This window comes from Sinocyclocheilus grahami, unplaced genomic scaffold (genome assembly GCF_001515645.1).
Source record: "Sinocyclocheilus grahami isolate Dianchi unplaced genomic scaffold, SAMN03320097.WGS_v1.1 scaffold223.1, whole genome shotgun sequence".
Taxonomy (NCBI): Eukaryota; Metazoa; Chordata; class Actinopteri; order Cypriniformes; family Cyprinidae; genus Sinocyclocheilus; species Sinocyclocheilus grahami.
Genome location: NW_015505402.1, coordinates 1,258,920 through 1,272,321, shown reverse-complemented (window position 1 = coordinate 1,272,321; position 13,402 = coordinate 1,258,920). Strand labels below are relative to the sequence as shown.

Sequence of the window (13,402 nt, the reverse complement as noted above, 5' to 3'; positions counted from 1 at the left end):
AAAGGGGTCCTATTATGCTCTTTTACAAAGTCTCGATTTTGTTTTGGGGGTGTACTAGAACAGGCTCTCATGCTAGGTTGTTCGAAAAACAACAGTTTATTGTTGTGATTATTTTTCACATATTTTACATTACACCTCTCTCCCCAGTCTGGCACGAATGGCTCGAATAGTTCCTGTATCAAATGAAGGCCCGCCTTCTGAAATACTATATATATATATATATATATATATATATATATATCACTATGATACGGGGGCTAATTTATTCAACAGGGAACTAGTTTACTGCGGAAGGATATCTGAGTTGATGGCGAAGGCAGCGTAAAAGTCATATAATAATTGTTATAAACGACAAAGACAAACCTCATTAATAATGATTACACCAAATAAATTTACTATTATTATTTCATCATGCCAGTAGGGTCAATTAAGCAGGAGTCCAATGGGGGAGCGTAATGATTTTTATATATTTTTTTTCTCTCTTAAATGTATAAAAACAATATTTCATTAAGTTATATGTAATAAAACTGCACTTTAAATATTACAATAATGCAAGAATGCTCTTTATTAATATGTAAGGTGCAAAAGAATTAGATGATTTGGTGATTTCCAGCTGAACTGTCTCCAGAATAAAAAGCACAATTGAGAAATGATTCCAAATTTATATTATTTTAATTAATGAATACTAAAAATAACAAAACATAAAATGTATTTAAAAGAGATGCACAGAAAATTACAAAGGTTGTAACCTGAAATGTTAGGATATAAAATCTTTGAACATGATACACTGAGAAGAATAAAAGGGGGCAAAAGAATCGAATCAGTTGCTTGCATCATAATATTGTAACATTAATGAAAAACTACTGGATCAGTACATAAGCAGACAGTTTGAAGTGGTTTAGTTGACACACATCACTGACGTCAGTGCCTTAGCAAATCACACAGGAGAATTTATTGGGGAAAATATAACAATCTAACAAAATATATATCTACTTTCAACATGGTCCATATGGGGAAGAAAGAAACAAAAAGGACAAACAGCCACACACAGATGCATGCAGACACACAGACACACATGGGAACACAAGGAAAACAACGTCTCCCGCTATACAATTCCAAACCAAATATCGCCACAGGGTGAGGAATAAAACCGCTCTCCACCAATCAGGGAAGACGAGGAGGTTACGTACAACTGGATCACACTCAAAACATGTACATTAAAATGTCAGTATTGAAAGACAATAGCAAATTCTTGTGAGCTACAAAAGGTTTGAGCAAAAACTGAGGGAGGTTTTCAGCTCCTGAGCTGCAAAAATTCGCTCATTTGCTGTTTCTAAACACCGTTTCCCGCAACAATCTGGGTGGATCCTGAGGGCCAGGTCAACAGGAGGTTGGTAAATGCAGCAAAAGTTCTGCAGCATCACTTGGGCTCAGCTCGATACCATTTTGCGACATTGCAGCTTTAAAAAAAAAAAAAATCTGAATATCAGGTCTCCCTGAGTTAGTAGCACTTCACAGTGTCAGTCTGCTTATGTCTTCTTAGTCCTTTTTGTTTGAAGAAATCCACAAGAAAAGGAAATGGAGAAAAAGTAGCTTTGGAGGGGCAGCTGGTAGCATCTGAACGGTCTGATGAAGAGAAACGACACAATTCATCGTTAAGATGTGTCTTGTGTCTCCAAATACTTTCTGCTGCCACAAAGGAGCAAAAATTTTTTTGCACCATTCAGAGAGGTGAGATGGTTTTTCTGTGTTTGAAAGTGTGTGTGTGTATGTAAGTTTGGGTGGTTAAAGTGAGGCTGTGTAAGTGAGAGGTCGAGTTTGTAATTGTCATTTGTAATTGCTTGACAAGGCAATCTCACCATTTAATAATCTAAATGGTGAAAACCACTGTGGAAGATTAATTTGCAAGGCTGTATTAGTCGTATTACCATAAATACGCATACATTTGTATATTTTAAGGATCCAATTTTAGATTTAGCTACATATCAGTAGAAACGTTTTATAAATGAGGCCGTTTTGTGTATGAATGCATAATATATGCATGCACTGTCAAATGTGGAGCGTATCAGGAGAGGATAAAGGATACATTGCGTGTGTGAAGGTCTTGGAAAGTAGTTCCTATTTGTAAACACTTGTCTGTGAATCCGTTTAGTGTTGTTCCTGCTGGTGCTTGTTCTTGTGTGCGGACAGTACATGGTGCTAAATTAACGCTGCTGTGTCCATGACGTTTCTGTTGGGATCCAGTGTGGCGAAGAACTGCACATCCCTGTCCTTGTCCATCCTTAGCTCAGACAGAGCCTCCTCCAGCTCATCCGAGTAAGCGCTGCCTGGGTCCTTGAAGTATGCTGAAATCAGAGCACAGATATAGGTGATTAGAACCCATGCTTAAACAGTGACACTTACACTAAATACTTATTTAGAAAAAACATTTTATTTTTTGTGCTACTAATAGTGACAGTTTGTTTAAAGTTAAATGGTCACTAGTCTACATTAAGTAAAAACTAAAACACTACAAGAACTTCTAATAAAGTTCAAATAAAAGAATCCCTTTTTAAAATAAATACATTTGAAATCAGAGCACAGATATAGGTGATTAGAACCCATGCTTAAACAGTGACACTTACACTAAATACTTATTTAGAAAAAACATTTTATTTTTTGTGCTACTAATAGTGACAGTTTGTTTAAAGTTAAATGGTCACTAGCCTACATTAAGTAAAAACTAAAACACTACAAGAACTTCTAATAAAGTTCAAATAAAAGAATCCCTTTTTAAAATAAATACATAAAAAATATAAAACAATATGCTAAAAATACATAATAAAAATACAAAAAAAACACTAATTTTGTTATTTTTAGTTCAGTTTTATTTCATTTAAACAAAATAAAAATAAAAAATGAAATAGAAGAAACAGCTATAAAAACAAAAATAAAAATAAAATATAATAAAAAACCATTATGCAATAAATCAAAACACAAAAAACTAAATTCTAATTGGCCTTTACTTCAAGTGCAACTACACTTGACAACTTTCTAGAAAGCATTTCACTGGACAAAAATAAGTATACATCCTGTGCAGGATATTACTTGTAAATATTTTAGTCCATTAATTTAATTTAATTTAAGCCCTTGGAGGGCCTAATGAAGGAGTGGATGCATGCATAGCATCTTGTAATGCAGGCATATTCTAACTTGTCTTTATAATGTGTGAGTGTGTCTTACGTTTTTCCAACACACTCTGCCGTAACGCCTTGGCCACCAGCACACGTACATTGGGTACAGGATCTGATGAGAGGCTGAGCAGACTGGGTAGAAGGTGCTGTGCAAACTGTTCCATGTGCATACAGTCCTCCTCCACAATGGCCTACGTGGAAACATAAGAAATGAATTAATCACTCTCACACATTGTTAGATATAACATGACAGATTTAAAGGGTTAGTTCACCCAAAAATTAAAATTAGCCCTTGAATTACTCACCCTCAAGGCATCCTAGGTCTATATGATTTTCTTCTTTTAGACGATTCCAGTCGGAGTTATATAAAAAATTTCTCTTTGATCTTCCAAGCTGTTTAACGGCAGTCAGCGGGTGTTGCAGTGCATCAGTCCAAAAGAAGTGAAATAAAGCGCATCCATCCATAATAAAAAGTGCCACACACGGCTGCGGGGGGTGAACAAAGGCCTCCTGTAGAGAATCGATGCGTTTCAACACCCGCTGACTGCCATTAAACAGCTTGGAAGATCAAAGTCACTTTTGAATATAACTCCGATTGGATTCATCTGAAAGAAGGAAGTCATATACACCTAGGATGGCTTGAGGGTGAGTAAATAATGGGCTAATTTTCATTTTTGGGTGAACTATCTCTTTAACATTTAAGAGCCCTCAGTGTCGGACTTTGGTTCTCTTTTGAAAATGCTGCATATTGCACAAAACAAAACAAAACAAATATATGCAAACAAATATACTTTTCAACTTGACTGGTTAAAGTTATTTGCACACCAGTTTGTTATTCTGATATCATCTATTTCAGAATTATTAATCCCACAGTGTCTCGGGAAAAAAAACTATAGTACTACTCTATGCTAAATAATTATTGAAACTTGAAATTAACACTATCAAAAATATGAGATCTATGAATGAGAGAAGTGTGTTAAGATGGTGTGACTGTAAATCCTGGATAACACTGTAAAAAGCTGATGTATGTTTTACCTGGCAAATGAATGCAAATGCCTGACGTCCGACCCATTTGGGACAGTGGCAAAAACTCATAATGAGCTCATTAATGAAATTCAGACCTAGATCATGAGCTTCACAGGCATACAACTTCTGCAGGATCTCCACCACCTACACACATTCACAAGACAAAACTTGTCACTAAATACAGGTGTGGATGGTAATACTAGGTGTAAACAGCCTATGAGCCAAGGTTAAATACAGTCCAGTGGAGTTACTAAAAGCAGAACACAAACCCAAACAATGCAGCTAGTGAAAGTCATTGTACTGTTGTTGCTATTTTTGACAACAAGCTGAAGGCCACATGACTCACCAGTTTATAGGAGATCCACCGCACTTCTGACACTTTGTCAGAGCAAAGGTTAAGTGCGATCTGTCTGAGGTAGTCATACACATCGTTGTGACTGTACAACTCAATGATCAGGATGAGCTGCCTAAATACAGACACAGACAAATGCCACAAGAGTGAGATCACACTTGAGAGCTCAAAAGCTACATTGTCAATGATGCATGTAACAAAGTAGCACGTACTCAGCTAGCTCATAGCGGAATCTCCAATTTCGACTGTTGTCCGTCACCATGAACTCCTGCAGCTGATACAGATACTCCCGACGCTTATCGGCATGAAGAAGCTACAAAAGATGACACAGAAAGATCTGTTAGAGCCAGTGTTGCTGAGGCCATTGTTAACTAAAACAAAATTATTAAAAATAGTTTTCTGTAACTAAAATAGAGATGAAATATAAATATTAGATGAAAAACTTAAAAATGAGAAATGTTGCATCAGCAGCTAAATGAAATAGGCCTAAATAAGGTTAAGATGAAAGTGATAAAATGACTAAAGCTGAAATAAATAAAAGATATATAGAATTATTAAAAAAGAAAAATTTATAAAAATGACAAAAGCACATAATAAAATTTCTTTAAGCTGCAGTCCATAAATTTCGCCTGAAATCTCTGTTTGAAAACCTGCAATTGCAGCTGTTTGCAATATATTTTTTAAATATATTCATATATTTATCTTCCTTGTGTGGGTTGTGCGCCGCTCCAACGCAGATGAATCTAATGTTTTGAGGAGTACGTGTGGCAATCAGTCACCGCACCAGTGTGGATATTTACTGTAATTCGCAATCACAGATTCTAGCCTACGTCTTGGAATATATGACCCAAATAAGAATTTTCACCGTATATTGTCATCAGAACAAGTAACAAGTCTGCCACGTTTGTTCTGACCAACTGAGGAAAAAAGCATTACAATAAATCGCGCTACCAATGGTGATTTAATCTAAAGATCGGTTAGCTCATATCACATCAAACCATGCAAATTATTATTATGGTTATACTTTATTCTCAAATTATTCATGTTAACAACATCAGCATTGCCTATAGTGTATTAGCGTGTAGATTTAAATTTCTGTACAGTCTAATCTCGAATTGTCATACCATTCGAATTTCATATTAAGAAATTCTTTGAACCCAAAAAGCTAATTATGCTCCCTTCGAACTGGTTCTCTTTAAAATACAAATCTTGTGTAATCCCAGGCTATCTGTAATCAGGTGCATATTTAAAACTGGAATAATTTCATTTCAGTCACATGCGTTTCATAAACACATAATCCTTTCTGGATTACAATCCGGCATCAAAATGATACGTTTAATTATTCTAGATGCTGTGAGAAAAGGCTATAAACGATCCACCACCTGCAGCATCCGCACATGCGATAACCTAGTAGCCGGGACAACTTCTTTGTTTACAGAAGTGACGCAATGCCATGCTTGAATTTCCCGCGAAAACCTACCTGTACCACTCAAATTAGAAAACATTATTATAAACTGACCGTTGTGAATCGGGCTAAAGTAATGCGATAGTTTTGAACACTGGCTGGTTATGTACTTGCTCAAATATTGATTTGGGATAATTTTTAACCAAAAAAAGTTACAGAATGCAGCTTTAAACTAAAATGAAAAAAAAAAAAAAACTATAATAGTATATAAAAAAAACTACTAAAATATCACTGTTTGGGACAGCCATGACATGCTCATAAAATGTATAATTAAATATTTATAATAATTTTTAATAAACTAAAAAAAATAAAAACTGTCTGAAATTATGATTCTTAAATTATAAAGCTTTTTTTTTTCAGCATAGGCTATTTATTTTCAAAGCTCTTGGTATAAAATGCTCATATATTCTGTCTTCCAAATTAAGGAAATTTCATATTTTCACCTTCAAGAAATCATACAGGTGTCTGAGGACTCCTATCCGCACCTCATCGAGATCTTTGAGGAAGCCATTAAATATGGGCACCAGGTCAGCTGCAGTCAGCTGATCTCCCAGAATCACTGCCAACTCGTGGATAGAGAACGCCAGCGTCCGCCGCACCTTCCACTGTAACACATTCAATAGTATTTCATTTAACAACTAGCAAAGCTACCGTGTCTATTCCTAATTTTTTTTATATTTACAAAATAAAGACAAACAATAACAATCTATAATAAAATAGTTTAATTATATATTTTAATAATATAGGTTTATGTAACAATTATAAAGTGAAGTGTTACAGTACTGTACTAAAATTTGACACAGGGTTTTGTTAAACCTTTCCAACAAATAACATCAGCATTATAAATTGAGAGGACATTTAACCTGTACGTCTGTAGCGAGGGTCTCATATGTGTCTTTGAGGCAGTGCCAGTTCTGTCTGCCCAGCGTTAGGGCGACACCTGGCAAGCTGAATGCACAGTGTTTGGCGATCTCAGTGTCTACAGTCTGAGCTCGAGCGGGGTCTGTCATGGACAGATACTGATCCAGCAACTGCTGTGGAATTACATTCTGAGACCACAGAAAGAATGATTGTTAGGAAACATCATAGATTTAATAAACTATGAACAGTCTGAAACAGTCTGTTATTTATAAGGAGGATTTTTTTTGTACATTTAATGTGCTTTGTTTTGTCATGAATAATTAATTAATGACTGCAAATGAACAGTTGGTACAATAACACCTAAAGGTTTGTGGTTTGTACAACTACCTCAATATCAAGGCCAGTGGAAAGCTAGCAGATTTTTATGTTAAGACATGCAATATTTTTTAAATCCTGCTTGCAGAGCAGGACATTACCTGAACTTTAGACTTCTCCTCTTCCCACATTTTAGCTGTGTCTGAATCTTTGTCCCCCTCCACATTTTCTATTAGGTCTGACTCCTGTGTGCACACACACAACTGCATATATAATGAACTGTCTACTGTAGATTTACTGTGCCAGCACTTCCTTCTAATGACATTTGCATAAATAGATTTACATAAAAATGCAGATGGAGAGTTGCAAAGGCATGTAAAATAATGGCAGCAGTTTAAAAAACATTTAAAACAACATTATTCTCCTTGTATTATTGTTATGACTACAACTGTATAATTGACACTACATGGAATATTTTTCCACAGTCATGTAGATTCTTCATTTGGGGGCTTTTCTTAGCAAATACTTCTATGGAATAAATTTGATTAAATATCTATTAATAATAATAACAATCGAAATATATTAATACCAATGAAATGTAAAATATAATCTTAACATTTAAAAAAAATGGTTGAATATTTTTTTTACATTTGAATTATCATTAAATCGAATGTAATACCTTATTTTTTATTTATAATATTTGATAAAATATTTAAAATTATTATAATATATAATTGTATTATTATTAGGGCCGTGAACAGATAAAATCTTTTAATTTAATTACATATACTGACAGTCTAAAATAATAATAATAAGCGAAACTTTTTAAAAATTGTAAGCATTATTACATTAATTACATTTTATATTTCAAACATGTAAGAATAGTTAAATTGCTGAAATCACTTTTATAGTTTACTAACTATAAAATTGTCCTCTCACCTCACTGCTGTGTTCAGAGTCGTCTACCAGCACTGGTGAACTGGAGGGTGAGTCTGAGATCTGTGCGTCCGTCAGTGAGAGTTCACTCATGGCACTGAGCTCATCAGACGTCGGGGAGCCTGTGGAACCGTTACTCTCTGACACAGACTCATCTGCATCTTCTGTCTGACTCTCTAGTTGGGCAGCTTTCAGTGCAGCGGACAACACCTTCACTTGAGCTGCGAGTGGAAAGCACACAGGGAAATAAATAACCATGTCCTTATGTGGAAAAGGTCAAAAGAACATGGGCTCTTTTTGAAATCACCTTGCACATCAGGATCATCCAGGTGAGGCTGAAGACAGTCCAAAACCTTCTGGATCTGAGAGCTGGTGGCTGGGCCTTGTGAATCTAAACTTGGCACGTCTTCTTTCCCCTCACCTTCCGTCTCCCTCATGGTCTCATCTCGTTTCTCTATCACCTCATCTCTTTTCTCTTCTCGTAAGAGTTCCAGCTCTTGGGTGATGTCAGGTAGTGGGGCTCTCCAGAAGTTGAAGGAATTGAACATTGTGCACTCGTCCTTCTGCTGGTGGGACAAAGGGCCTGAGTGTTCAGGGTGGCCCAGACTGGTGCCATCTTCTTGGGGTTGGGTAGAGGAATTGCCTTCTGGAGGATGTGATGGTGGACCCGTCAGAACGGAAGTGGATTGTAGCTGCTCTGAACGGGGCTGAATGAGACTGTCTGGAGAACCATCAATGGAGGCATTGCGGCGGTTACTGGAGTTGCTGGTGGTCACTTCCTTTCTGTGGCTACAAAGACAGTTGTGCAAAAGAGTTTCAAAAATGTATTCAATATAAAGTAGTAGGGCTGGGTAAAAAAATATCGATATCTCGATTTTAATCGATTCCCATTTTTATGAAACGATATCGATTCTTAAATCCCGAGAATCGATTAGTCTAGACTGTTTTCAGTTAATGGATGGAACATTAAAGCGCACCTCCCATCCAATAAATCGCAATAAGCTTTGTGCTTTGGTACTTTTAATATGAAACAAAGTTTCCAATTTCAATTTATGTCCATTGTATTGCAGTATTCAAACAATAAATGCCATTTTGGCGCTGTTTAATGTGAAGTGACAGATCACTGTAGCACCTCAGTTCAACAGACGCTGCAGCACGAGGCGCACGTGAACTGATCATCTTCTCTACATTAATACCAGTTTCAGCACAAAATAAACATGACTAAACATCCGAAGGCAAGTAAAAATAAAGAGTACAACTTTACAATCCATATCCTGTCTCGTGTATTTGCTCAATCAGTGTTTCAGCCGCGCAAAGATGTAAATATTACAGCTTGTAAAAAATTCATATAACATCACATTTACATCAGAAAGCATATTTGGTGACCATACACTTGAGTCAGCCAGAAAAATAAACTGTAGAGAGGGGCATTTTGCTGAATATATGCACCATATAACATTCATTATATTTATTTTTACCGTTCTTTTATGTTTTATGTTTTAATAAATCCATCCAAGTTTTTAATGACAGCCACCATTTAAATGTGTATATTTAAAAAAAAAAAAAAAAAAACTGAAGTAATTGTAACTTTATTATAAAAACTTCATTACGTGCAATTTAAGCAGTTGTACAGCACAAATCAGTCAATTTTACCCTTCAATATTATAATGTAGTACCAACTGACTCTCATGTATATTTTACAGCATTAGTTGAGAGATTTTTTTTCCCTTCAAAATTTGGCATGTACTGTACCTGATATGTATCCAAAATAATCGATATTTAATCGAATCGCAAGCTTGTGAATGAGAATCGAATGGAATTGTGAAATTTGTGTCAAAACCCAGCCCTATAAAGTAGTAACTATGCTACTGTTCAAACATTTGCGGTCTCCAAGATTTTTTTATGTTTTTGAAAGAAGTCCCTTACATTCACCAAGGCTGCATTTTGTGATGGAAAATACAGTAAAATGGCAATATAATGAAATATTATATTTTTTATTTTAATATATTATAAAATGTAACTTATTCCTGTGAAAGCTGCAAAAGCTGAATTTTCAGCATCATTACTCCAGCCTTTAGTGTGACATGATCCTTCAGAAAACATAATAATATTATTATTTTGATGATCAAAAACATTTCTTATCAATCTAACAATATCTTAACAATTATCAATTTTGAAAACAGCTGTGGTGCTTATTTCATTTATTTATTTTTTGGTGTAAACCATTTTTTTCAGGATTCTCTTTTATTTGGGAGGGGGGGAAAAAATAACCTTTTTTTCTAACAAATGCAAACTTTCACTGTCACTTTTGACTAATTTAATCCCTCCTTGCTGAATAAAAGCATGAATTTCTTTATAAAAAAAGCCTACTTATAAAGATTGACACCTGACTACAACAACTAGTCAATTACAAACACATGTATTTTTTTTTCGTACAAACCCAGTCACAGTAAAAGAAACCATGTGCATTTACCTCTCTGAGTAGATCTTCGGTATCTCACAAAGGGTTCCATCTTCACAGAAATGCAATCCTGTGATTGAAGGGTTGGCAAACGTGGAGATGAAACGACCTAGAGACTGGAACGCAGCCTGGCGTACCTGAAAAGGAAAAGAATATAAGCAGATGTTCCATTCCCTTTAAAAATGATAATCAAACAAAAAAAAAAAAAGTAAAGAGATTTCCAAAAACAAAGTCAGAAATCACACTGATCTAAAAGCCTACTCCACATCCTACATTCACTTACTAAACATCAAATAATCACGTTCACTTTCAGAGAGGACAGAAATTACATGCTGAGTCACAGCATGTTAGAACACAGTGTTAGTTTCTTTGCTCTTACCCAGCGTGACTGATCACTAATGAGGTTGATGAACAAGGGGGACAATTTAGAACGCCGCACCTCCGGAGAAGTGCAGTTTGAAACAACCATGAAGCACTCGGCACATGCTTTCCGAATACCCCACAGACTGTCTGAGCACAGGTCGAAAAACTTTGTCATCTGAGGTGAGGACAAAGAAAGAGTGCTGGTTAATACATTTGCATGTCGTGTAAACATAAAATCTGCACAAAGACACAAACTTTAAGGCTTTATAAGATGAACGGTGTTTTCTGGGTCTAGCACTCAGATATAATTAAATGCATTCATTCTGGATGTGACTGCAGTATTGTTTTTAAATACAAGCACAAGAGGAACGCAGCAAGTCTCACCAGAAGTTTCTCTGTGGCTTCCTGGCCAACAATAGAACAGACCTCGCCAAAGTTTGCAGCACAAACCTGACGGTGAGAAAAAAAAACAAACAAAAAAAGTGTAATAGAAGGTTTTTAGACATTTACAATGAGGTCAAACTCAGTCTTCTGTTATGTTGTAAACAGAGGCCTGTTGCAACTCAAGCAACATTGCTTCTTGCCAACCCAGCACGAGTTGCAAAAGTAGATTAACATTCTTCACAACTTCTTCCACACAGTGTACGCCTGAGCTTTATTACTGCAGTTATTTGAATGACAAAACGGTCGCAAACATGTGCATTTACCAGAACACAACTTCACTGTGTCAAGGCTTCTTGTTTTTGGAAGCCATTTCTGTCCACTGTGTTCTTTGGATTGTTACTTATTTGTCTCATGATACTGATATAATATAATAATGCACGGACTTTGTATTTCCATACTTTGGTAATAAGGGAAATACACTACCGTTCAAAAGTTTGGGTCAGCAAGTTAAAACGATTTTTGAAGGATCAGCATATTGGAATGATTTCTGAAGAATCATGTTGAAAATTGGCTGCTGAAAATTCAGCTTTGCAATCGCAGGAATAAATGTATTCAAATAGAAAACAGCTATACACTGTAGTATTATTTCACAATATTATTGCTTTTACTGTATTTTTTATCAAATACATGTAGATTCCATAAGCAAAAGAGTCTCTTTAAAAAAACAAAACAAAAAAAAACATTAATACATTTTACCAACCAACAGTAGTTCATATTCTAATGTCATTGTATTATGATCAAATAGACAAATGTCATCTGCAAACACATTTTAAAGTAACTTCCCTTTTTGGATTTATTTTTGGTGGTTATTATTGTATGTATAGCATATGAATTTCACACACAATGCAGTTCATCACATCAACTATGAACATGTTCCACAAAGACATGTTCCAAAAAACAGTTCTAAGCTCTTCCACAAATTATGAAACGGAGAGGACCATTACCTTGCGGACTTGAAATAATCTGACGTCACTGCAGAGTTCACAAAAGCGCAGCAATAAAAGGTGTTCCACCGTGTCTTTAGTCAACATGGTCACCAGCTTGCACATGATCTGCAACAAAACATTATTCACCATCAACACAGAGACAAAAACATGACCCACAAAACAATTAACACAGTAACACAGTATTATGCAGACAGCACACAGATAAGCATTCCGTGATAGATGGAATGAAGTTATGACAGGAAATATAACAAGTTGTTATCTTTTCAGTGCTATGAAAGCTAATGGCTTACATATTTTTACGATGAGTATTTTCCACTTCCAGTAATCAGCAGCGCATTCTCTTAAACACAAAGACTCACCGCAACTGCTTCGATCTTGTAGTCATCGTCACTGCTGGGTTCAGTGAGCTCCAGAAGCACAGGGCAGACCTTTCCCTCCATATCTGCCTTACTCATCAGACCCTGTTCAAGTAGCACTAGCAGAGCAGCCTGGCTTGTCTTTCGCACCTACAGGAAAAAGCACAGACAAAATTGATTCAGTGGGTTCTCTGAACGACTAAATTATTAGTTGGTGTTTAAGAAACCCTGAATAAGGCTTCAGGATCAATACAACACCTAATACTGATCATATGCATTTCTTAAGTATGGACGCCAAACATGGAAGTGACATTTAACAAACCAATAGGCTAAACAACAAATACTACACAAAATGATCATAGTCTTCACTGAAAAACGGAAGCCTAATGACTATGCATAATAATAGGACCATTACTCAAGCAATCTGATAATTGTTGTGAAACTTACTGTGACTATTACAAAAGAGCTTTTTAGATGGCTCTGTGAGTATTACAGAATAAACGATAAAATGGTATGAATTTAGAGATGCAACAGTGAAAGTAAAAGTTAAAGCACAGCATGCAGTCAGCAACCAAAACCTTCTCTGGCAAGTTGAAAAATGTTCCCCTAAGCAGTTCCAATAAAAATTTTTTTATCTTATTTTCTCTTTCTTTCTCTCTATAATTAAAGGGGTCATATGATGCGATTTCAAGTTTTCCTTTCT

At 35.7% G+C, this 13,402-nt stretch overlaps 1 protein-coding gene across 2 annotated transcripts in view; it reads right to left on the bottom strand.

Annotated features, from left to right (window-relative positions):
- Window positions 1-1,142: 1,142 nt before the first annotated feature.
- The window catches only part of LOC107596794 (serine/threonine-protein phosphatase 4 regulatory subunit 1-like), a 16,006-nt gene continuing 3,746 nt past the window's right edge, over window positions 1,143-13,402 (bottom strand). The window contains exons 6-20 of one of the 2 annotated variants that reach the window (XM_016287611.1): window positions 12,703-12,849; window positions 12,341-12,448; window positions 11,337-11,402; window positions 10,969-11,127; window positions 10,602-10,726; window positions 8,436-8,917; window positions 8,132-8,349; window positions 7,354-7,437; window positions 6,880-7,065; window positions 6,460-6,621; window positions 4,764-4,864; window positions 4,546-4,666; window positions 4,209-4,343; window positions 3,223-3,364; window positions 1,143-2,345 (exon numbers count right to left, since the gene is read on the bottom strand). In XM_016287611.1, the coding sequence (XP_016143097.1) occupies window positions 2,200-2,345; window positions 3,223-3,364; window positions 4,209-4,343; window positions 4,546-4,666; window positions 4,764-4,864; window positions 6,460-6,621; window positions 6,880-7,065; window positions 7,354-7,437; window positions 8,132-8,349; window positions 8,436-8,917; window positions 10,602-10,726; window positions 10,969-11,127; window positions 11,337-11,402; window positions 12,341-12,448; window positions 12,703-12,849 (2,382 nt within the window). In that variant the 3' untranslated portion in view covers window positions 1,143-2,199. The remainder of the gene's footprint in view (window positions 2,346-3,222; window positions 3,365-4,208; window positions 4,344-4,545; window positions 4,667-4,763; window positions 4,865-6,459; window positions 6,622-6,879; window positions 7,066-7,353; window positions 7,438-8,131; window positions 8,350-8,435; window positions 8,918-10,601; window positions 10,727-10,968; window positions 11,128-11,336; window positions 11,403-12,340; window positions 12,449-12,702; window positions 12,850-13,402) is intronic. The other variant, XM_016287612.1, reaches the window with a different exon arrangement.